This window comes from Melanerpes formicivorus, unplaced genomic scaffold (assembly GCF_026170545.1).
Source record: "Melanerpes formicivorus ecotype bairdi unplaced genomic scaffold, bMelFor1.0.p_v2 SCAF_50, whole genome shotgun sequence".
Lineage (NCBI taxonomy): Eukaryota > Metazoa > Chordata > Aves > Piciformes > Picidae > Melanerpes > Melanerpes formicivorus.
Window position 1 is genome coordinate 4,586,886 of NW_027142402.1, and position 22,398 is coordinate 4,609,283.

At 48.4% G+C, this 22,398-nt stretch overlaps 1 protein-coding gene across 1 annotated transcript in view; it reads right to left on the bottom strand.

Annotated features, from left to right (window-relative positions):
- Positions 1-22,392, bottom strand: part of METTL24 (methyltransferase like 24) — a 47,914-nt gene extending 25,522 nt beyond the window's left edge. The window contains exons 1-2 of the mRNA XM_068160531.1: positions 22,068-22,392; positions 2,819-2,917 (exon numbers count right to left, since the gene is read on the bottom strand). Coding sequence (XP_068016632.1) covers positions 2,819-2,917; positions 22,068-22,358 — 390 coding nt within the window. The 5' untranslated portion in view covers positions 22,359-22,392. The remainder of the gene's footprint in view (positions 1-2,818; positions 2,918-22,067) is intronic.
- Between the last annotated feature and the right edge of the window lie 6 nt (positions 22,393-22,398).

The window sequence follows — 22,398 nt, forward strand, 5'->3', positions numbered from 1 at the left end:
AATAGCAAAGGTGGAAAGAACAACAGTAGAGACAAAACCAGGTTAAACATCAGTCCTGAAGTGACTGCTCCTTTCTTCCTACAACAGATTGTCCAAGCTCAGCTCTCAGCTTTAGCCAAACTAAAACATCCAGGTTTGGCCCCACACAGAACCAGGGGACTGAGACAATTATACACAGGGGTGAGAGTGAAACCTGCAACCCAGCCTTCACTGTGGTAGGCACTCTCCATCATGTGCCTTATAATAAGTCAATAAAACTCTCATTCTTTAAGAAGCTTAAGCTCTGAAAGATCATTATCTGGAGCATTACATCCAGAAGGCTGCACACTGCATCCCCACTGCCCTGCTCTTGCTCAGCTCATAATTCCCATGGAAAAATCATAAAGGCTAACACAGCATCTCTTCCTGCTGCTCCCAGGATTCACCAAGTCTTAAGCAATGATTTGCACTGCACCCCACCACCCATTTCCCTTCAGTCACACAACACTCAAGGAATAAATGGCATTGCCATAACAAGCATTGATTTTGAGGCACAGAACAGCAACATGCTCTCTACAGGACAGTACAGCTCTGCAGAGCTGCCACTTAATTGACTCATGGTATTAGGAGCAGGGTTTGGAGAAAACCTAATAGCTCTTGCTATCAAAAACGAACCCCCCCTGAACCCTGCCTTCAGCACCATCACCCTTCTGTTGCCCTGACTGCCAGCCCCTGCAGCACTGTGCTCATGTCCTGTTCTGGGCTGCTGCTCACCGCTGTCACACAAAGAGCAGCACAGGTAAGACGGTTCTTCTGACCATGAGATACCAGCACTGGAAAAGGTTTTTCTGGACACACCTTGGCCCTGCTGGTGTGGCATCTTCTGCCTCCAACAGCTCCAGCCCTGCACAGAGTCATTGAGGCTGGAATAGACCTCTGAGATCATCAAGTCCAGCCGATGACCCAGCACCGCCACATCAGCTAAACCATGACACCAAGGGCCACATCCAATCTCTTCTTAAAGACCTCCAGTGACAGTGACTCCTCCACCTCCCTGGGCAGCACACTCCAGTGCCTAATCATCCTTTCTGTGAGGAATTGCTTCCCAAAACCCAACCCAAACCTCCCCTGGCACAGCTTCATACCATGTCCTCTTGTCCTGTCACTAGTTGCCTGGGAGAAGAGTCTGATCCCCACCTGACTACAACTTCCTTATAAGTAGTTGTAGAGAGTGAGAAGGTCTCCTCGAAGCCTCCACTAATGGCAGGGAGCTGAACTCAGGCACAGCAATTAGCAGACACTTGCTCAGCAAACAAGGAAAATGAGAGCCCCTTGCTCATCTGCCTAAGCATCAGCCCACTTCCAGAAGTGCTGCTGCCAGTCCTGGTGTTGTCCTGTCAGTTACTAACCCTGTAACATCTGCCAGGTCAGGAACAAGGATTTATCTCTCTTTCTTTTGTTTTTGTTTTGTTTTCACTTGTGCTTGTCCCCCCCCACCCCAACCCCAGGGTCAGTTACTCTGGGAACGAAGCTTCTCGATTAGTGTGTCAGAAGCAATAAGCTCTCTGCTAATTGATGCTCTTGTAGGCTTTGACCCAACTAGTGGAGTTTGGCAGCATCTGCCACCGTTTATTAAGTCACCCAGACAAGGATGTTTTCAGCTTCATGTGCCTGCTGCAGTCTGAACCTCAGTACCACAACACAAGCAGCTCTACACACATCCCTTGCTGCCTCCCCATGCACCATCCTGCCCTCTCAGTGGTGCCATCAGCGGAGGCAGAGAGGTCATTTTCTTGGAGCATTTAGCCAGGGGTAGCCAGAAGCTGGAGGACAAGTGACCACTCTGCTAACCTCCCAGTTACCACCCCAGGGTATTTTCAGACATGTTTCAAACAGACCTTCTGTCTCAGCCTTGTAAGGACTGCATTAACAAAGGGGTTTGTATATGAATGACATTCCACACGTTGGGAACATGAATGACATTTTGTATGTGACTGGCATCAGCCTCTGAGGCCTTTGGCTGTTCTTCAGCGTAAGCAATGGTGTAGTTCATCTGTATTTGAGAGTATTCAAGGGTCAGCTGGAGGCATCCAGAGCCTCTTGCATTTTTCATTGCAGGTAATGAATGCATGGGTAAATGGTAGAAGTGTATGCATGGGTAATGTAGAAGTGATCATAGAATCATGGAGCCAATAAGGTTGCAAAAGACCTCAAAGATCATCAAGTCCAACCTGTCACCCAAGACCTCAGACCATGGAATTGTTAGGGTTGGAAGGGACCTCAAGGATCATCTAGTTCCAACCCCCCCGTGGGCTGCCCAGGGAGGTGGTGGAGTCACCATCTCTGGAAGTGTCTAAAGAGAGATCTGATGAGGCACTCAGTGCCATGGTTTAGTTGATGAGATGGTGCTGGGTGATAGGTTGGACTCGATGATCTCAAAGGCCTTTTCCAACCTGGTTAATTCTGTATTCTGTATCACTGGAATTTGAGTTTTACTGCACTCCTGTCAGGACATCAGCCCATCTGGAAATGAAAAGCAAGGAAATACTGCATCCTTTCTACCCTGGGGCTTGACTTTTTCCATTCACACCAACCATCCCTGCTAGGATAAAGCACCTTGAGAAACAAAGCACTGTCAAAACAGTATCACAGTATCACCAAGGTTGGAAGAGACCTCGAGGATCATCGAGTCCAACCTGTCACCACAGACCCATGACTAGACCATGGCACCAAGTGCCACATGCAATCTCCTCTTCACACCAGGCTGGTGTGAAGTTAATCCCTCACCTGAAAGGGAACAGCCCTGGTTTCTAAATGGAGACTGAAATGAAAAACTTACCTGAGAAGTGCTAATGTACTTCAGGAACCTCAAGGCCTCGTAGTTGAGGGAAGGAGTTGGACTTGCCCATGGCTGCAGTTCAATGTGCCACCTTACAGCCTGCAAAGCAAAGCAAAGCATAACACACCTTAAGGGAACAGAATTCACTCCTTGGTCCATGCATAAGATGCAAGGACTAATAAATTAAGGAGATTTAATCTCCAACTAAAAGAATTTCCTAGGGGCTTGTCTACACATGAAAGTCATTTCAGAACAGAGCAGGGTTTGAACTGCAGTGAAAGAGGATCTAACTGATTTATCAGCAGCAGCTTGAAAGCAGATATAGGTCATTCAGGAAGGGCTCTTTTCCCAGCATGCATGTGTCAACACAGTCATTCTAGGACACCCAAAGTAAGCCATGAAGAAAACCAAGATCTGCATAGCTGAACTCTCCAGCAAAGCATCTGAAAACAGGGAAATCACTTTGATTTCATATCCATCACAAAGGTCCACTACAACAAGAACTTGGGCTGCCAACACTAATCACCAAAGGAAGCCTCTGCAAACAATCTCTTTCCTGTCTGAAACTCAAATTTCAGTAGTAAAGCAAACTTCCTGCAGCCTTTGAGGAAAGTCCTCCTCCTCCTCCCCCATGCATGCCTGACAAGACACACCAAAACTCTTTGCTTTCCTCAGTGTGGCTGCCCACAGCCATACCACTCCTCGTTTTCATAACCACAGGGATGTAGCTTTGGTGGATACCTTCTCAAGCTGCACCAGGGGAGGTTTAGGCTGGATGGTAGGAAGAAGTTCTTCCCAGAAAGAGAGATTGGCCACTGGAATGTGCTGCCCAGGGAGGTGGTGGAGTTACCATCACTGGAGGTGTTCAGGAAGAGACTTGATGGAGTGCTTGGTGCCATGGTTTAGTTGATTAGATGGTGTTGGGTGATAGGTTGGACTTGATGATCTCAAGCCCAACCTGGTTAATTCTATTCTGTTCTTCTGCAGTGTCTGTGAGGCCCCTCAGCTCTGAACTTGAAGGATCCCCTCAGCTTTTCCAGCAACACTTCCCACACAGACAGAGAGGGACAAAAGAGGGCTTTGAGACACGTGCTTGCAGAGCAACAGGGCTGTGTGCTCCTATCTGTGCCACCTTCTCCAAATCCTGCCTGCTTCTGTCATGCTGGGGAGTTCAGACATGCTATCTCTTGCCCTCAAGCAGACAAAAATACAAGCATGGTGTTAAGCTGTACTAAATTAAGATTGATTCCTCGTGGCTTTTCATCTTCAGGCGCCATAACTCACTTCCACGGCTGGGCAGGTGGTGTCAAACTTCCCTTTAATCATCCTCAATTAACTGAGCTTCCATAATGAACAGCATGGAGGCTTGGGGTTTTTTTTCCTCCACAGGTTCATGCTGACATGCAATAAAACACCAAACAAAGAAAAGAAACCCCGTTCAGGACTCCTCCAGGAACTTATTTCAAAGGAAGCCCTGGGAAGTATGTAGGAAACAGCAATTAACTGGGGAAGGAGGGAGGCAAGGTGCTGAGCCCCACTGCAGAGGACAGCCCCATCAGGCTGCTCTGTGGAGCCACAACAGCAGGGATCTGCTGATGCCAGAGAGGAAGGCAGGAAAGGGAAAAAAAGAGAGAGAAGGTGAATGAAAGGTGACTAAAGGGGACCACCAGACCAGATGGTGTTTGCCTCAAGCTGATATCACAAACTGATATTTTTGCAGCCTAAGTAAACAGAGTCTGGAGTGAGTGTGAGCCAGGAGGTCTCTAGGAGGTTTATTGTTCCTTTAGGGCTTTCTCTTTGAGTTTGTTTTGTTGGTTGGTGGGTTTTTGTTTTGTTTGACCGAAAAGAGATGCTGAAAAGGACGTGTAAGATTTCTTTTGCCCCCCAGAAGCAGGCAAAAGTAGCATTTCCCACCCAGAGCAGCCACAGGGCTCCTCTACCCTCGCCCAGCACAAAGCTGGAAGCAAGCCAGCCAGCCAGCCAGCTCTGCAGCAGCAGGTCCCCCTGACCCGCTGACTGCAACAGGCAGCCTGCAAACAGCTACCAGCAGGAGGAAAGGTGCACACCGGGGAGGGAAATGCCTGTGCAATCCTTCAGAATGAGTCACAGTTCACAGGGCTGAATACTGTCTGCGACGACAGGAATGCTGCCATTTCAACAGGCTTGAGAGCCTGAAAGGAAAACCAAGGCTGACAATCACTTTCAAGGGGGAAAAAAAAACCCCAAACCAAAACAAAACCCCCAAGCAACCCCAGACACTTCAACATCTGTGCAGAGTTACTCTGAAATCTGTTTGTGTGAGCAGGGGCTCATTAAGTAGGGGGATTGCAGGGTGGCCATTATGGCACACTCAGCAAGAATTCCCTCTGCACAGAGCTGACAAGGAAGGGGGGAAAAAAAAAGACACACACACAAAAATTAATCACAAACCTCCCCATAATTAACCACGTGAATGAGGCTCTCTCAGCAGAGTGCAATATGAAAGAGCCACTGTGGCTTCCCCTCAGGTCCTTTCACATCTTAAGGACCACAAATTGCCTTTCCTCTGTCTCCAAAATGCATCAATAAACACACAGCTATACAGATGAAAAAAACCCAGGGACTCAATTATGCAGTTTTGGTTAAAATTGAAAAAGGAGGAGGAAAAAAAAAGGAGCTTTACCTTTTCAATAGTTGTTTCAATTAGGGAGCACTACACAAATGCTCCTTCTGTGAGAGAGAGCAGACCTGGGCTCCCGTTTGACAGCAATGCTTTTGAGCAGCTCCTCAAACTTCACACTTGGTCCCTGGCTCTTTACCAAGCAGCAGCCTATTCCCACTCCCTAACAAGGGCACTGGAGGGGTCTGCTCCTAACTGAACACTCCATGGGGACCTTCAACAGCAAGACTCACAGACAATGCATGAGGATGAGAATCCAGCAGCACTCCTGGACCAGGTACACCTTCCTTCCCAGTGGGTGTGGGTGATGCAGTATAGGTACACTCATGACTCACAAAGTACCCTCCTGAAGAACCCAAGCTGTTTATCTACCTAGCCATTCTCTATGTGCATTGGTAGCCATTGCTGATCGTTTCTCATGTTGATTCTCCTCACCTTCCATAGTGTTTCCAGGTAAACCTCCTCAAATAAGCCCTGCAGATCAAGTGCACCCAGCCCAGCTCTGGCTGTACTCTGTGCATCACCACTCTCACCCCTCTCAGAAGGGTACAGCACAACAGAGCTTGCTTGTGGGTGAAATGTTGGAGGGATGGTGTTTTCAGTTTGAAATGCAGTGAGTGGGATTCAAACTGCAGCATTGCAGACACCTACAAGGCAAGTGTGTATTCACTGGATTTCATGCCTGAAGGTCAGCCCTTGGGAGGCTACATTGACCACATGATTTACAGGGCTTGGCCATTATCTCCTTTGGACTCTCCAGAGCTCCAGTGGCCCTAAATACGTCATTTTGTGAGTTTAGGGCTTTTTACTTAATTCAAGAGTACCTTAAATAGTGACAGCAGTGTGCTGCAGCCCACCTGAGTACTGGCTTTGCCTCATGAGGGACATGCAACAAGCCTGCTGAGGTGAGTGGGAGCACTGCTGAGGGTGGAGGCAGCCAAACCTGGCACATTGCTCCCCTTGCTGATGCCATAGTGTGGCTCAGGCAGCAAAGAATCCCTTGCAAACACCCACGTTTAGTTTCAGAGGCAATTAACTGGTAGGCTCCAAGGGAGAGCTGGGAGTGAACATTTCTGCAGTGAGGACAGCCAGGGACCAAGCTCCCATAGTGGGCTTGAGGAGCTAAGTTATTTGACAGGACAGATGAAGCAGTCAGGCTCTTGAAGGGGATGATTCATCTCATCACAGAGAAGATGTCTAAAATAAGCAAGATGAGTCATGCACTGGAAACATCCATTCCTCTCCATGACCTGCACAGGAAGCCTGGGGGACAGGCTCAGATGCTGCTACACCATAGACATTCAAAACCACAGAGGAGGAACCCCAGAGCAGACCATCATACATGCCATGCTGCAGACAAGTTTGTATCTCAGAGGGCTGAGCCTGCCTGCTCTCCAGCTGGGAGGCTTCATTCTCCAGCAGGGTGGAGCACTCCAAATGCTTCATGTTTGCAGCAGCAATACGTGGCACAAGGCAGGCAAACTCCACCTCAGAGCAGAGGTGTCAAGAGGAAAGAACAAGCATGCCTCAGCCTTGGCAAAGACCTCCTTGGGAAAGGTCTGTTGGCAACTTGTGGCATAACAAGAGGACAGAGTCTCAAGCTGTGCCAGGGGAGGTTTAGGCTGGATGCTAGGAAGAAGTTCTTCACAGAAAGAGAGACTGGCCATTGGAATGGGCTGTCCAGGGGGCTTTTAAGTAGAGCCTGGATGAGGCACTTGGTGCCATGGTTTAGTTGATGAGATGGTGTTGGGTGATAGGTTGGACTTGATGATCTCAATTAACCAGGTTGGAAAAGACCTTTCTGTACTGTGTCATCTAGCTAAGTGTCATCAGCATCACCCAGAGGCCTCACAGGAGGGACACTGATGCAAACAAGCCACACTTTGGAAGCAGGAGGGACAGGCACAGGCTCAGTGAGCTGTAATTTAAAACACAGGCTCACCAAGTGGCCATGGCTCTCATTTAATGCTCCCAGTGATTTAATGCCCAACATGTCTGAACTGTTTCCTTTCCTTTTCAGTCTTTTCTATTACCATTATTTTCTAGTTTAATTTGCAGTCTGGCTTGCTTAAACATAAAAGGTTTTCTCTTCAGAAACCACACTGGAGAAGTTGCTCCACACACTCCTGCCCTGCATGTGTGTGTGTATTGAGAGGGAAGCAGCAGGTTCTTCTGAGGCATTGAGAGTAACCCAGGGAAACCCAGCTGAAAATCCAGTCCTGCAGCCACTGAAACTGAGACTTTCCACCCCAACACGGAAATTTTCATGCACTAGACAAGTTTATCTGAAGCAAAGACAGCTCTGAAAACATTGCAGACAAGCACACAACCTTCTTCACACCCAGCCATCACAGGATCTTAAAGGTCTTTTCCAACCAAAATGATTCTAAGAGTCTCTGGTTGCTCTGTCCTCTGTGTGCATGGGGTTGGTGTAGGGGGACAAGCAGACCACAAGCAGACCCCAGCAATAACCACCTCCAGTGCTGCAAAACCATAATGTGTTGGCTACAGAACCACAGGGTGGGTTGGGTTGGAAGGGATCTCTACAGATCACCTAGGCCAACCCCCTGCCATGGGGGTTCCACCAGATCAGGCTGCTCCAAGTAAATAGTATTGGTCCTAGTATGGACCCTTGAAGGACACCACTTGTTACTGCTTTCCACTTAGGCATGGCACCATTGCCTATAACTCTCTGGATGCAGCCATTCAGCCAATTCCTTATCAGTCCATCCATCAAACCCACATATGTCCCCAATTTAAAGGTAGGAAGGTTGTGGGGCACTCTCAAAGGCCATCCAGAAATCCAGGTAGATGACATCCAGAGCTCCATTGTAGACAGCTGCCAGCCTAGCCTGGCACAACTTGCCCTTGGTGAAGCCATGCTGGCTGTCCCTAATCACCTCCCTGTCTTCAGCATGCTTTGACATATCTCCCAGGAAGATCTGCTCCATGACCTGATCCAAAGGTCTAAGTGTAAAATGTTAGGCTGGGGAACAACAGCCTTGTGCCAAGGCACAGTGTCACAGTATCACCAAGGCTGGCAGAGACCTCAAAGATCATGGAGTCCAGCCTGTCACCACAGACCTCATGACTAAACCATGGCACCAAGTGCCACGTCCAACCCCCTCTTGAACACCTCCAGGGATGGTGACTCTGCCACCTCCCTGGGCAGCACATTCCAATGGCTAATGACTCTCTGGGTGAAGAACTTTCTCCTCACCTCCAGCCTAAGGCAAGCAAGCAAGCAACATCACACAGTGCAGCATGGCTACTACCACAGGAAACCCTGGAAACCAGGCCTGTGATAAGAGCATTTTCTGCATTGAGTGGCTCTCTCCAATTCAGATGAGTGTTTGACATGGCTTGTCAAAAGAAGAATTTTAAGAACTGGAGGGGTTTCTATGTCTGGACACCTGCATTTTATTTTATTGTCCAGAGAGCTTCTAGGATACACTTTACTCTCCCCTGGCTGCTCACTGCTCTCTGTGCATCACCTCCTCCAAGCCTCTGCAGTGCAGCACACATTTGTCTGCCTGGGAGTGGGATGTGACTGCTCCAAGAGCCAGCTCAGGCAGCTCTGAACATCATCCAGAGGGCTTCACTTGAGAGCAGTTTATCAGCACTTGCTTCCCAAGGCTGCAGTTTGCCCTATAAGTAAAACTCTTCAGGCTTCAGCAGGGGGAAGGAAAAAGCAGAAACGCTTCTTGAATGCAAAGTTTTACATTGAAATGGAGAAAGCAATTTTCTGACTTCAATTCTCATTAGAAACCAAAAGAGTCTTTACCCTTGCAGAGCAAATCAGTCTGAACATGCATACATAACAACCCTGGAAAGGCAGCAATCACCAAGCCGCTTCACCTCTGCTCTCCTTTTGTTAATATTCATGTTTATTTTCTGCTCCTTTTGCTGCTGATTTCCCATGTGAAATATGAAGAGGAGCCACACACACAAATCACAGCTCTTGGCTCAAACTGCTGCCCTAAGCTGCAGGCGAGGCACACCATGCTCCAGCTTGCTCCAACTCTACTGTGAGCTTGTCGTCTTTTCCCCCAAATGAATGTCTCATAAGGAAGAGACGGGGGGGGGAAAAAAAGGATGCTTGGCACCAACTTTAAGTGATAGAATTTATAGCACTTTAAGAAAAGAAATGGCTCTGGAAAAATAAAGAGAGCCTTCCAAAGCTAACGTGACACAGCCAGATCCGTAGAGGAATTGAGGTGACTAATGCTCCACTGAATTCAAATCAAAGCCTTGACTCCCACAGCACATGAGATCCAGCTTTCTAGGTTTAAATTAGTTGTTGTGGAGGTTTAAATTAGGTGTTGTGGACAACTACACACACACACCCCCACAGCCCTGTAAACTCACCAGCAGACCTGGACCTCAGTGACTCATGGACATCACCCTGGGGGCAGGCTTGTGGCTTAGAAGCAGGATGTGTTTCGGAGCACCTGCCAGCACTGTAACTTGTAGGTACTTAGACATTCAGAAAGCATTGCACCCAGCTTATTATTACACAGCATAACTACCACCCCTCACTACCTCTGAGACATAAATCCATGGCAGCCAATGGAGGAGGAGGCAGCAAAGGGCAGCGTGGCAGTGGAGAGCCCCTCCTCAGACCTCTGAAGGTCACCACAGGCTGACAGCTCTGCCATTGGAAATCCCAGCAGCATCAGGGAGAATTTATTGAAAGAGAGATTGATTTTTGCACTGCTAAGAGAGACACAGCTTTAAAAACAACAGCCAGGGGAGGTTTCTTTGCTGTAGCAACAGAATAAAATAAATAAAAGGGGCAGCAGCAGCAGCAGCAGCATTCCAGTGCTGTCCAGAGGCTGACAGTGTGATCAGTTATCTCTGATGGAGATAAAAGCAGGAGCCAGAACAGATGGAAATTTATGGAAGCAAATTCTCCAAACTGCTTAAGCAGTGCAATACTCCATCAGCTGAATTCTTTCCAGTGCCTGCACACCTTTGCCAGCACTGAAGGGTAACAGCAAGAAACAGATACAGCAGCTACTGGTCACTGCTTGTCAAATGCAGGCTTTAGCCAAGCAGGGGCAAGACCATGGTTTCAGCCTGTGCTCATGACTGCTTTAAATGAAGTGCTTTGGTTGAGAAAACGTGGCAGATGTCATCATCCATGTAATAGGGGGGAGGAAAACCAAACCACCACCAAAAAGCTGTTTTCCTTCACTGCAATATTCAAATCACAGCACTCAACAAACAGAATTATCAGTAAACACTCAGCCAGCCTGATAAGCAGAGTTTATTCTGTGCAAATTCCAACACTGATAGGGATGCCTCTGGCAGCCTCTGCACTGGCTTCAGCAGGCTCTGCCTGAGGCTGAGGAGTGGGGCAGAAGGCGTTTTAAAGTGAAAGTTAATGCCTTCACATAAATAAGAGCATTTCACAGTATAACTAAGGCTGGAAATGACCTCGAGGGTCATCTAGTCCAACCTATCAACACAGACCCCATGACTAGACCATGGCACCAAGTGCCACATCCAATCCCCTCTTGAACACCTCCAGGGTCGATGACTCCACCACCTCCCTGGGCAGCACATTCCAATGGCAAATGACTCTCTCAGTGAAGAACTTTCTCCTCACCTCGAGTCTAAACCTCCCCTGGCACACTTGTGCAGCATTCTCTCTCATCCAAGTGGAGTAAAAATGGTTTGCACCTTAGAATCATAGAATGGTTTGGGTTGGAAGGGACCTCCAAAGTCACCTAGTGCAAGCCCCCTGCAGTGAGCAGGGACATCCTCCATTAGGTCAGGTTGTCCAGACCCCTAAGATCTGACACATCAGAAAATCCCTTCCCCTCCTGGGCAAGGACCAGGAGGGCCTTCTATGCCCAGGGAGCAGGAGAAGGCAGTATTTGTCACCAAGCATCCTTAATGTTATCAACCAAGTAAAAATGAACTCTTATCCAAGGGCAACCCAAAAGGCTGAGTGACTTCCACAGGTATTTGGATTTCACAGCACAAAACCTAAGGCAAGGCAAAACATATTCACAACAGACACCTAGGGGCTTCCATCCCTCCAACCCACCCTCAGTTCATTTGATCATACTGAGGTTCACTGGACAGCCAGGGAAGACTTAAAGAGCCAAAACTCACCTCTCAACTCTTTATTTCATGCAAGCATTAATTAAAGCAAGGCACTGGAGCTCCCCAGAATGAAATGCATACTGCCTTTAAATGTCTGCAAACATACTCCTGGTTTATTATTAATATAATGATGGATTCTTGCCCTTAGCCAAGGGCTATGTAAAAACCTTCCAAGCAAAACAAAAGTGTCCTGGGCAATTAGTTCCCTGTGTCTAGAATAGACTAGAATTAACCAGGTTGGAAAAGACCTTTGAGATCGAGTCCAACCTATCACCCAACACCATCTAACCAACTAAACCAAATGCCTCATTCAGGCTCTTCCTAAACACCCCCAGTGATGGTGACTCCACCACCTCCCTGGGCAGGACATTCCAAAGTTCTTTCTATGAATAACTTGTGTCCTCTGGTGCTGGTTGCCTGGGAGAAGAGACCAGTCCCCACCTGGCTACAACCTCCCTTCAGGGAGTTGGAGAGAGCAAGAAGGTCTGCCCTGAGTCTCCTCTTCTCCAGGCTAAGCAACCCCAGCTCCCTCAGCCTCTCCTCACAGGGCTGTGCTCCAGACCCCTCCCCAGCTTTGTTGCCCTTCTCTGAACACCTTCCAGCATCTCAGCATCTTTCCTAAACCGAGGGGCCCAGAACTGGACACAGGGACTCAAGGTGTGGCCTAATCAGTGCTGAGTCCAGGGGCAGATGTGGCTTACAAGCTGTCAGGATTTTAAGTACAAGTTTATTTTCCAGTTCCTAAAGAACAGCAATCAAGCTTGTTTCAAAGCACACAATTTGAAAGAGTTTTTGGTTTGTTTGAGACAAGTATAGACCCAAGTATCACAAGCTCATGGAGGATGGGCTTGAGCAGATGTGCACCATCCTCTTTAGTTAAGGTCATTTGACAGTGGTTTATTACCAGCTCTGAGCATTGCACAGCACTGAAAAGCTACATGGGCTGACCCTGCAGCTCCTGCTGGACCCAGAACTCCCACAGATTCCACAATGACAAATAATTGCATGATCAAAGCATTAATCAAGACATCTAAGAAGAAATACATCAGTCAGGAGCAGGCAATTGACACATAATTGCTTCTTGTTTAAACAGAGCAAGGGGGAAGGACCAAGATGCCTTTGCTTTGCTTTGTTCAGGATGAAACAAAGTTCACAGCTTTGAAAGCTGCAGAACCACCACGAGGGAAGCCCAAAAAAAGAAGAGGCAAGACCTTAAGCATTAACAAATGTTATTGTTCCTTGGGGGCTTCTTCAGGCAGCTCCTACCCTGCAGCGTTGACCTCTGAGCTAAATCTCAATCCTTCCCTAGTGTTGTCAGCTCTGCAGGGAGCAGGAAAGATTTCAGACTGATTCTTGTCCATGTTAGGCTTTTCAGTGGCAAGTATGATTTAACATTACAGGCCATAGTATCCACAGACTCCACCATCTCTTCCCCATAGCATTTCAAACACCCTCTCTCATATGAAAGAGGATGCTAAATAAAGCATACTGACTTTTGAGGCTCCCAGTTAATTGCTTAACTTGGCTGGCTGCTAGGAGAGGAATGAGGAAGAGGGTTGGGAATGGATGGGGCAAAGCAGAGGTTAAAGCAGTGAAGGCAGTGTTCACTGACTCTAACACCATCTTCAGCTGCACAGGTTCCCCAACCACATGCACCCCTGGCACTAACACAGTATCACAGAAACATTCAGGTTGGAAAAGACCCTCAGGACCACCAAGCCCAACCGATAATCCTACTGCTCAAGGTTTACCCCTAAACCATAGCCCCAAGCACCACATTCAAACCACCTTTAAACACATCCAGGGGTGGTGACCCCACCACCTCCCTGGGCAGCACATTCCCATCCCTGACCACTCTTGCTGGGAAAAACTGTTTCTTAATGTCCAGTCTAAACCTATGCAGTTGTAGCTTGAGGCCATTCCCTCTTGTTCTAATTACCTGTGAGGAGAGACCAGCACCAGCCTCTCTACAAGGTCCTTTCAGGGAGTTGTAGAGAGCAATGAGGTCTCCCCTCAGCCTCCTCTCTTCCAAACTAACCATCCCCAGCTCCCTCAGTTGCTCATTGTAAGATTTATTCTCCAGGCCCTTCCCCAGCTTTGCTGCCTTCCCCCTACACCTCCACATCTCTCCTGTATTGAGGTGCCCAAAACTGGACACAATTCTCAAGGAGTGGCCTCACCAGAGCTGAGTACAAAGGGACAATGACCCCCCAGCTCCTGCTGGAGACGCTATGGACCAGAGCACCATATCAGATGGACAATGCTTCACCATAGACAAAAGTATCTTGGTGTGTTATCTGCTAGCCACAAACCCACGCTGATTAAATGCCTGACATCCACTGCAGACAGCTCTGGAGCCCTGAACAGCTGTCCAAGACAAACACCACTCAAAGTTAATATTAGAACAAGTGATAAGAGAGGATTGCTGGGGATGCCCTCAAAGAGTAGTGGTGGATCACATGGACTTTCTCATCTATTGTGTAAGGACTTTTATCTAAGCTGTGCCTTGAGTGACAGCCATCACTGCCAGGCTGCAGCAGGAGGACAGTGTGGTCTAACACAATCAAACTGCTTTGTGTGAAGAGTAGAGGTCCTTCACTAACATTATCTAAACCTCCAGATTCCACATCTGTTTTGTAAGAGAGATGCTGCACTTGTCACATTGCCTGTACAAGTCTGCCAGGCAGCTCTTAGAGGGCTTTGTTCTTCACCACTGGATTTCCATACTGCATCCCTTGTCATGGGCCACTGGAGCTTTGCTCTGGGTTCACACCAAAGATCCACCAGCTGCACCTCAGTCTGAACTGTGCCCACAGTGTTCAGTACAAGTGGCATCATGAAAGAGATGTCTGGCATGCCAGCACCTACTCTGCAGCCTAGACACAGATGTACATCTCTCTTAACTGCCTGACTGGATGGGCAAATGTTGATGGGAATTGACTGAACAAGCTGGGATGAGAACTTCACTAGCAATGAAGTTAAATATTTGTCTCATAAGAAGACAGCTAAAGGTCAGACATGTAAAGGAAAAACCCTAAGGCTTTCTGGAAGAATTTCACTTATCTCAGATGTCTCTTTCTGGCTTCTCTCTCCGAAGAAGGAAGCTTCAGACAACAAAGAAGCAAGCTCAGCCACCTTGAGAACTGCTTGATCAAGGAAAGCTGCATGTTCCAAACTGTCCTCTCTTCTATTTTTAGTAAAAGCAGAGTGAAACATGACAAAAGATCACTCTGGAACTAACTGCGCTCACTGTCTTCCAGGCTGTGAAAATTCCTGACTTCCAAGGACTCTTGCTCTTTTCCCATGACAAGCCTGTGACCTACTGTACAACTGGCTTTCATACCAGGGTACACCTCCTCCCATCTCCTTCTCAACAGCTGCTTTTGGGCAGAAGACCTCCTTCTTTGTCCAAGCACGTACCCAGCGTGTGAAAGGGAGTCCTGCTTCTTCACTGCCAGTAAGATCTGGCAACCAGCACCCCAAACACAGTGCACTGTGGAGGGGGAAAGAAAGAGGAGAGAGCAGGGAATGTGTTTACTGAATCGCTGCCCTTTAGTGGGACACAGAGGCCATGACCAGAGCTGTTCAGCCACTCTCTAGCATCACTGCAGGGGCAGTGTGGGTCACTTCCCCACAGAACACTCCCATTCAACAGTTTGAGCTGAAGACAGCAAACAGAACTGCATCAGAGTGAGGTTTTTTTCCCTGCACCTGCTACCACAGTCATAAAGGTCTCATTTTGTACAGAGCCTGTGGAACATCAAGCCTGGTTGAAGAAAAAGATGGCACAACTGTCACAGCTACCATGGAGCAAGGCATCTGCAGAAGAAATTACCACCTTGATGCCTGGGTTATGTCCTTAAATAGGAAAGTTTATACACCCTGGAAAACATTTTCTCTGTGCCATGGCTGGCTCTCTTTATATGCTGAAAGCAAGCCTTGAATAGGTATTTGAAGGAAATCTATATTATTGGATATAATTAAGTCTCATCAAGCTGTAATGCCTTTTGGCAGGATAATATTCCCCCAGCTACTTCTCAAAAAGTCATGAAGGAAGAACCTATTTCAGGTAATCAAATGTGTGTAAGAATCAAGGTTATTCCCTGTAATCGCCCACCTCACAAGCTCAGAAGCGACACCATTGTCAGAGAGCACATTTCCATCTCCTCTTTACAGTCTACCATAAACACATTTCATCTGCAGTTAAAATACAGTAAAAGCCAAATATTGTCCTTGCTTGGCTGCCTGGAGAAGGATTGCTGTGCTTGGGTGACTTACAGAGCCACAGCTGCCTCCCCCCTTTTCTTTTCAGGCAGAGCTGGCTGGCTCTCCTCACAATTGGTCATCTGCTGTTGAAAACTGCTATCAGCAGAAGTTTATATTCCTTTCTTTCTTCCAAACACAATAACCTCTCTCAGTCTGTGCTATTAGCCTGAATATTTGAACAAAACCCAGCCAAGGCTCTCACAGCTGTTCCCCAAGGTACTAATGGCCTGAAGCCATAAGCTCCTACCTTGGGCTTATCTTACAAGCTAAGCAAATTTGGGCCAGTTTATACTGGGTAAGAGACCCCCCAAGTGCTGGAGGGGAGAAAGGGGTTGAGTAGTGTTCCTTCCTCCCTGGACAATTGTGGTGATGTGGGGTCTGGTCTCTCCAGGGAGGTATTAAGGTAGAACAAGGATCAGGTCTAGCCTTTGAAGACCACATTACCTCTTTTTATTATGCTGACATTAGATGATTGTTCAGGCTCAATTCCAGTTTGGCTAATCACATCACACCTGCCAGACTGCCCCTCTAATAGCAGGGAGGGGCTGGTGTAAATGTAGGCAGAGGGACCTCAGGAGGCTGACTGACTCTACCTCCCTGCCCTGAAGCACCACAGGGACACCTACACCTTCCCTCTGTAGATACCCAAAGTTTTTTAGGGAGTCTTTATGCTGCTTACACAGCTTCAGAGTTAAAAGATTTTCCTAACATCTTGCCTCAAAAATCGTGCCAGCCAGTTCTTGCCCTACTTGCAGTGGACCTAGAGAGCAACTGGTCATTATGTCCTTCCAAAAAGATTCTATTTTAGTTTGAAGAGTCTTGGCACATTCCTCTCAAAACCTACTTTTCCCTCTCCAAAACAAGTACCAGTTCTGCCAGGCTTTCCCTGCACCTCTGAATGCCTTTTTCCTCCCAGTCAGACTCTCTCCAGCCTGTCTACCTGTGTTTAAAGGAGATGCCCAGAAGCAAGGACATTCAAATGAACAATCAACATCCAGCTCCTCAGCACTGCGCCCCTCTGTATCACATCCAGAACTCTCTGCTACTCACTGCAGCATCTAGAGAACAGTGCTGCACACTCTAGAGCCTGTCATGCCTGGGACACAGGTGAGGTGGCTGGGATCATCTCTGGATTTAAATCCATAAGGAGATCCAAAAGTCTGCCTTAAACCCACGCTGCTGCCCCAGCAGCTCAGCCTGGCCAACTCTGCTCCTTTAGACACAGCCTGATGCAACTTGCTGCACAGGATCCAAAGCCCTGTCACATTAAACTTTGCTGTAATGTTGAAACATTGCTCCAGGCATACAGCACGAATAAAGTGGTATAAAAGTGAAGCCCAAATCCAGCTATTACATCATGGGATTTAAAGCTTACCAGATTTTCAGAGATGTGAAATGAGTTTGGAAACACCATCCACACAAACAGGCAGTGGGGGATGTCTGATGCTGTTATTTTTTTGTTTCAACCAGATTTGCAGAAGAATTAAAAAGGACTCTCTGCATGAGCTCCAGGGATGACTGGCATGAACAGAAGCCATTTGAAAATTAAAATGTGAAAGATCAGTAAAATCTTAGCAGCAAAGTGAAAACTACACCGCTCTGGTGAGAGCCCACCTGCAGCACTGCGTCCCTACTTCTGGAGCCCCTAGTACAGGAAGGATCTGGAGGTGCTGGAAGGTGTCCAGAGAAGGGCCACGAGGATGAGCAGAGGGCTGGAGCTGCTCTGCTAGGAGGACAGACTGAAGGAGTTGGGGCTGTTCAGTGTGGAGAAGAGGAAGCTCCAAGGAGACCTAATTGTGGCCTTCCAGTATCTGAAGGGAGCTATGAGAAAGCTGGGGAGGGACTTTTGAGGGTGTCAGGGAGTGATAGGACTGGGGGGGATGGAGCAAAACTAGAAATTAGTAGATTCAGATTGGATGTTAGGAAGTTCTTCCTCATGAAGGTGGTGAGACACTGGCACAGGCTGCCCAGGGAGGTGGTGGAAGCCTCATCCCTGGAGGTTTTTAAGGCCAGGCTGGATGTAACTCCAAGCAATGTGATCCAGTGTGAGGTGTCCCTGCCCATAGCAGGGGGGTTGGAACTGGATGATCCTTGAGGTCCCTTCCAACCCTAACAATTGCACGATTCTATACATGGGGTTGGTTTTGAGCCTGCCATATCGTGAACTGAAATTATATGGAAGAATCGTTTGGCAATGATCTCACTCCAAAATAATTTGCAGATTCCAACTGCACTGAAGGTCAGACTTGTTATCAAGCACTACTGCAGGGAAGCAGCAGTAGAAATAGCTCCTGTTTAAAGAAAAACCAACAAGCAAAAGGCAGTTTGTATTTACCCAGAGTGAAAGCACAAAGATACACAAGTGTAAGCATCTCCTACAAAACTATAACCTCATGAGGTTCTTCTGGCAGTGACACTTCACGTTTCAAAATATCATGGCAGACAAAATATAAACAGGCCCCAGCAGCAAAACCTAACTCATTCATACACTGAAGGCAAATATTTGTATAGCCCTAGACAGGAGGGCAAAGAGCATCCAAAACAACATCAGGGTAACTGCAGCAGTGTGCCACCTCCCCACCTTTGGGCAGCCACAGCAACAAAGTGATTTCCAGCTGATATTGTGCTTTTCAAATGAAATTTAGCCATGCATTGTCTTCCACCAGGCCTATCTTCAGAAGACACACCTGTGGCAGCAGCCTTAGCAGCCTTCAGCAGTTCTCCAAGCCTGCCTTCCAGACCTCCAAAGTACAGCACAGCTGAAAGCAAGACAGACCTCAGTTTTCAGGACAGACCAGCAAGCACAACTGCAGGAACTTAAAACACTCACCCAGACTAACACTGGCTTTGTTTTCCTTCATGCATAACCTTTTCCCCCCCTCCTCCTCCATGGCAATAAATCTGCCCAGAAGGCAAAGAGCTCCAGTGTTGCTTAACCAGACTCTTGAAGAGGGCTCCTCCCCATTTCAGAGCAGGAGAGCCAACACAACCTTGTTATTGCAATCACTGGGGTAAGAATTCACTGTTATTTCAAATTCCATGTGCAACACATTTTTGGTTGGTTGTTTTGTTGCCTTCACCCCTCTCCCCCCATCTTTTCCTCCATCAGACCCTGCAATAACATTTTAAAGCACACCTCATGTGCCTGCAGCACTCTCTGGATGCAGACCTAGCTAGTACTGGTACAGATGGCAGAATGGTTGTGCTTCCATCCAGCTGGAGTTTGCACCTGCTGCATGTTACCAGATCACTGCTTAACACAACCAAAGCTTGGGGTCACAGTTTATAAACAGTTGGGCATTTTGTTAGCAACCACACAGTTTTAAGCACTCCCACCAAAACACAAATGTTTGGGATTAGAAGCTTCCTTTTGCTTCACATCATGTAACTCTTCCCATTCTTCTCATGACCATCATATCCTCCCAAAGCCCACCTTTGTTTGTTAGTTGTCAGCAAGAGCAGCAGCATCTGCTCTTTGGTAGGCTCCACAAGGAGCAAACCAGCTGGGAGCAACACAGCTCCCCAAAGCACCACACCAGGCAGCTCTAGCAGCTCCCAGAGCTGTCACACAGCTAAATTACTTTATTCCCTGATGCCTTCAGTTAGCATTTGCTACTCATGCATCTTAAGGTGCAAACAGGCACTTGTAACCTTGGTGGTCAAACCCTCCCATCTGCTGCACAGCCACCCTCTCTCCTGACAGAGTTCTACTAGGGATCAGAAACAGCACAGAAAACTGTACAGGCAGTTCCCTGAGGGCCCAAAGGCCACTGATGGAGGAGTCTCCATCTTTCCCATCCTGCCTGGGTATTTTTTGACCCTTTTGGTGCTGTTAGTTGTTTGAGTGCAGCTGAGCTTGGGAAAGAAATTACCCAACTCTGCTGAAGGAAACTTTTAGAGGGATTCAGAGCAGGCATCCAAGAGTTTGTGTGTTCCTGCAATTTATTTTTCATACAGTCACAAAGTAGGATATTCAGCTTGATCTATGGAAACACTCTGTTCATCAGGCTTCTGCACTAATTCAGTGACATAAGTGTGAGCAGAGTTACAGCCATGCAGCACTAGGGAAAAAAAGACCCAAGTTTGGCCTGGCTGATTTTTCATTCCTGCCACCCTGCTGTCTCATCCACTGCAACACACTCCCACACCACCACCTCCATCAGGGAAAAAACTCACACCTGAGAGTCTCTGCAGGCTTCAGAATGGACTGGCAATGGTTTATGGACAGACAAAAGATGGAGCAACCCAAACTTCTCTGGCCACCCTGTTCCAGTGTCTCAACACCCTCACAGTGAAGAGCTTCTTCCTTACATCAAATCTAAATCTACTCTCTTTCTGCTTAAAGCCATTGTCCCCCTTTCCCCACTTTGTTTTTACTTAACTCCTCTATTTCAAAATCAGTAACTCTCAGAATTTCTGCCCCTCTATCTCTAAAGTCTTATCTTCACTTTAAGCTGATATTTTTTTTAGCCTGAAGTCAAATAGTTGAAGATGGAAGACACTTCACAGCCTCAAACTTCACCCAGCAGCCCCTCCCTGTATTTACTAAAGCGTTTTGCTTGGTTTAATTAGCGGGATTCAGAGGACACCGCAGCATCAACACGCCCAACACCACAAACCACAGCACTGATGTTTCACACACTTCACCTGGAGACACGCTGAAACGTCTTGTAAGCTTTCCAGAGCCTGCAGCTCTTCAGCACCACAAGGCACTGCTCCTTCTCCGGTATGCTGAGCAGCCTCCCCTGGTGCTACTTCTCCACTAGGATTTCCTCCAAAATAATCACGCACTTAAGACATGCCTTACTTTTGCCTCCTGGTCTTTGATGCCATAGCACACGTTTTCAGGAAAACGCCTGAATCCCCGCCATTGCCGTTTTGGTTTTGCCCTGTGAACGCTGGGATTCTCCCATGATTGCAATCCCTTCAAAGCTGGGGCTTTAAAAGAACCAAGCAACGTGGCACTGACAAAGAATTTGGCACTGCGAGATCGAGATGCCTCAACATGGTACCAACACCACAGCACACTAGGATGCCACAGTCGTTATGCTGAAGAAGTATGTGACAACAGTGTCCTCATGGCGGCAGAGACGAAGCGGAGGCAGGGGGACGGCTGGAGTTGCCCAGGAGGAGCAGCCCGGTGGCAGCAGCCGGCGCCCACCGCCCGGCAGCGCCTTCCCCACCTCCGCGCACGGCTAAACGCCAGGCGCTGATGATGGTCCTCACCTCTCCAAGGGCTTTACAATCATTACCACATCTGAACGTAATTACAGGTTCATTTACCAACTCATTAACTCATTAATTCTCATGCAGACCACGTCTGAGAAACGTCTTGATGTCCTTCAGCAAACGAAATGGCATTTCCTTGCCCTGAATACCAAGGGCCAAGGACTCTCTGTAGGCATTCCACACCTGCCTGGATGAGTTCCTGGGTGCTTTACTCTGGGTCACCCTGATCTAGCAGGGGTGTTGAACTAGATGATCTTCAGCAGTCCCTTCTAACCCCCATCACGCTGCGTGATTCTGTGACTATTCCCAAGCTTGCTCCCATTGGGGGTGTTTCAACCTGTCAAGCAAGCCTGGTGACTCCGTGTCCTGTGTCACGGTCTCCCCTCCAAAACGAGGTCTGACCTAGGTTCAGCTCCACAGGAGCACACTCCTACCTGTCCTGCAACTGCACAGCTCTGCTCCAAAACTCTGTTGACCGCAAGACACCTTCCTAGAAAGCCTCCATCACAGCACCTCACCAGTACGCTCCAGTCACCTCTCCGGTGCCAGTAACACTTCATAGAATAATCATCTCAAATACAGGCAGATGTAGAACGCAGATGTAGAACACAGATACAGAATCATAGAACGGTTTTGACTGAAGAGACCACTAAACCATGTGCTAAGCCATATCTTTTAAATACCTTCAGGGATGGGGACTCCCCCATTTCCCTAGGCAGCCTGTTCCAAGGCTTGCAAACCTTTTGGTGAAGCTTTTCCTAATGTCCAACCTAAACCTGCTGTCATGCAGTCTGAGGCTGTGTCGTCTTGCATTATCACCCCCTACTTGATAGGACAGCACCGGGACGAGACCAGCTCTGCGAGGCGGGGCTCCTGCGCTCGGGTATCCCCCAGCCCATCCCTCTCGGGGACACCCTGAGACCGCTGGAGCCCCGTCACCCTCAGCCCCGCCTCTGGGGCAGCCCCCCGAGCCTGCCCTACCTTCCTGCGGCGGCCCCCGGGGAGCTGCGGGGAGCAGCAGCGGGGCGCAGCGCTGCCCCGCCGCCCGTTCCGTACGTAGGTGACTCGCCGCCTGCCCGCCGCCGGCGGCTGCTGCTGCTCCGTGCCGCGGGACAGCGGAGCCGCCCGCCCCGCCGCTGCCTCCGCCACCGGCGGCTTCTCCTCCGGACACCAGGTTCGCCTCACGCCCAGCTGCAGGCAGAGGACGAGCGCGGCCGAGAGCAAGCAGAGGCGGAAGGTCAGGCGCCGCCAGAGCGGCCGCTCCTTGGCCATGGCGACGGGGGCTCGCTTCGCCCCGCCGCAGGCTTCATGC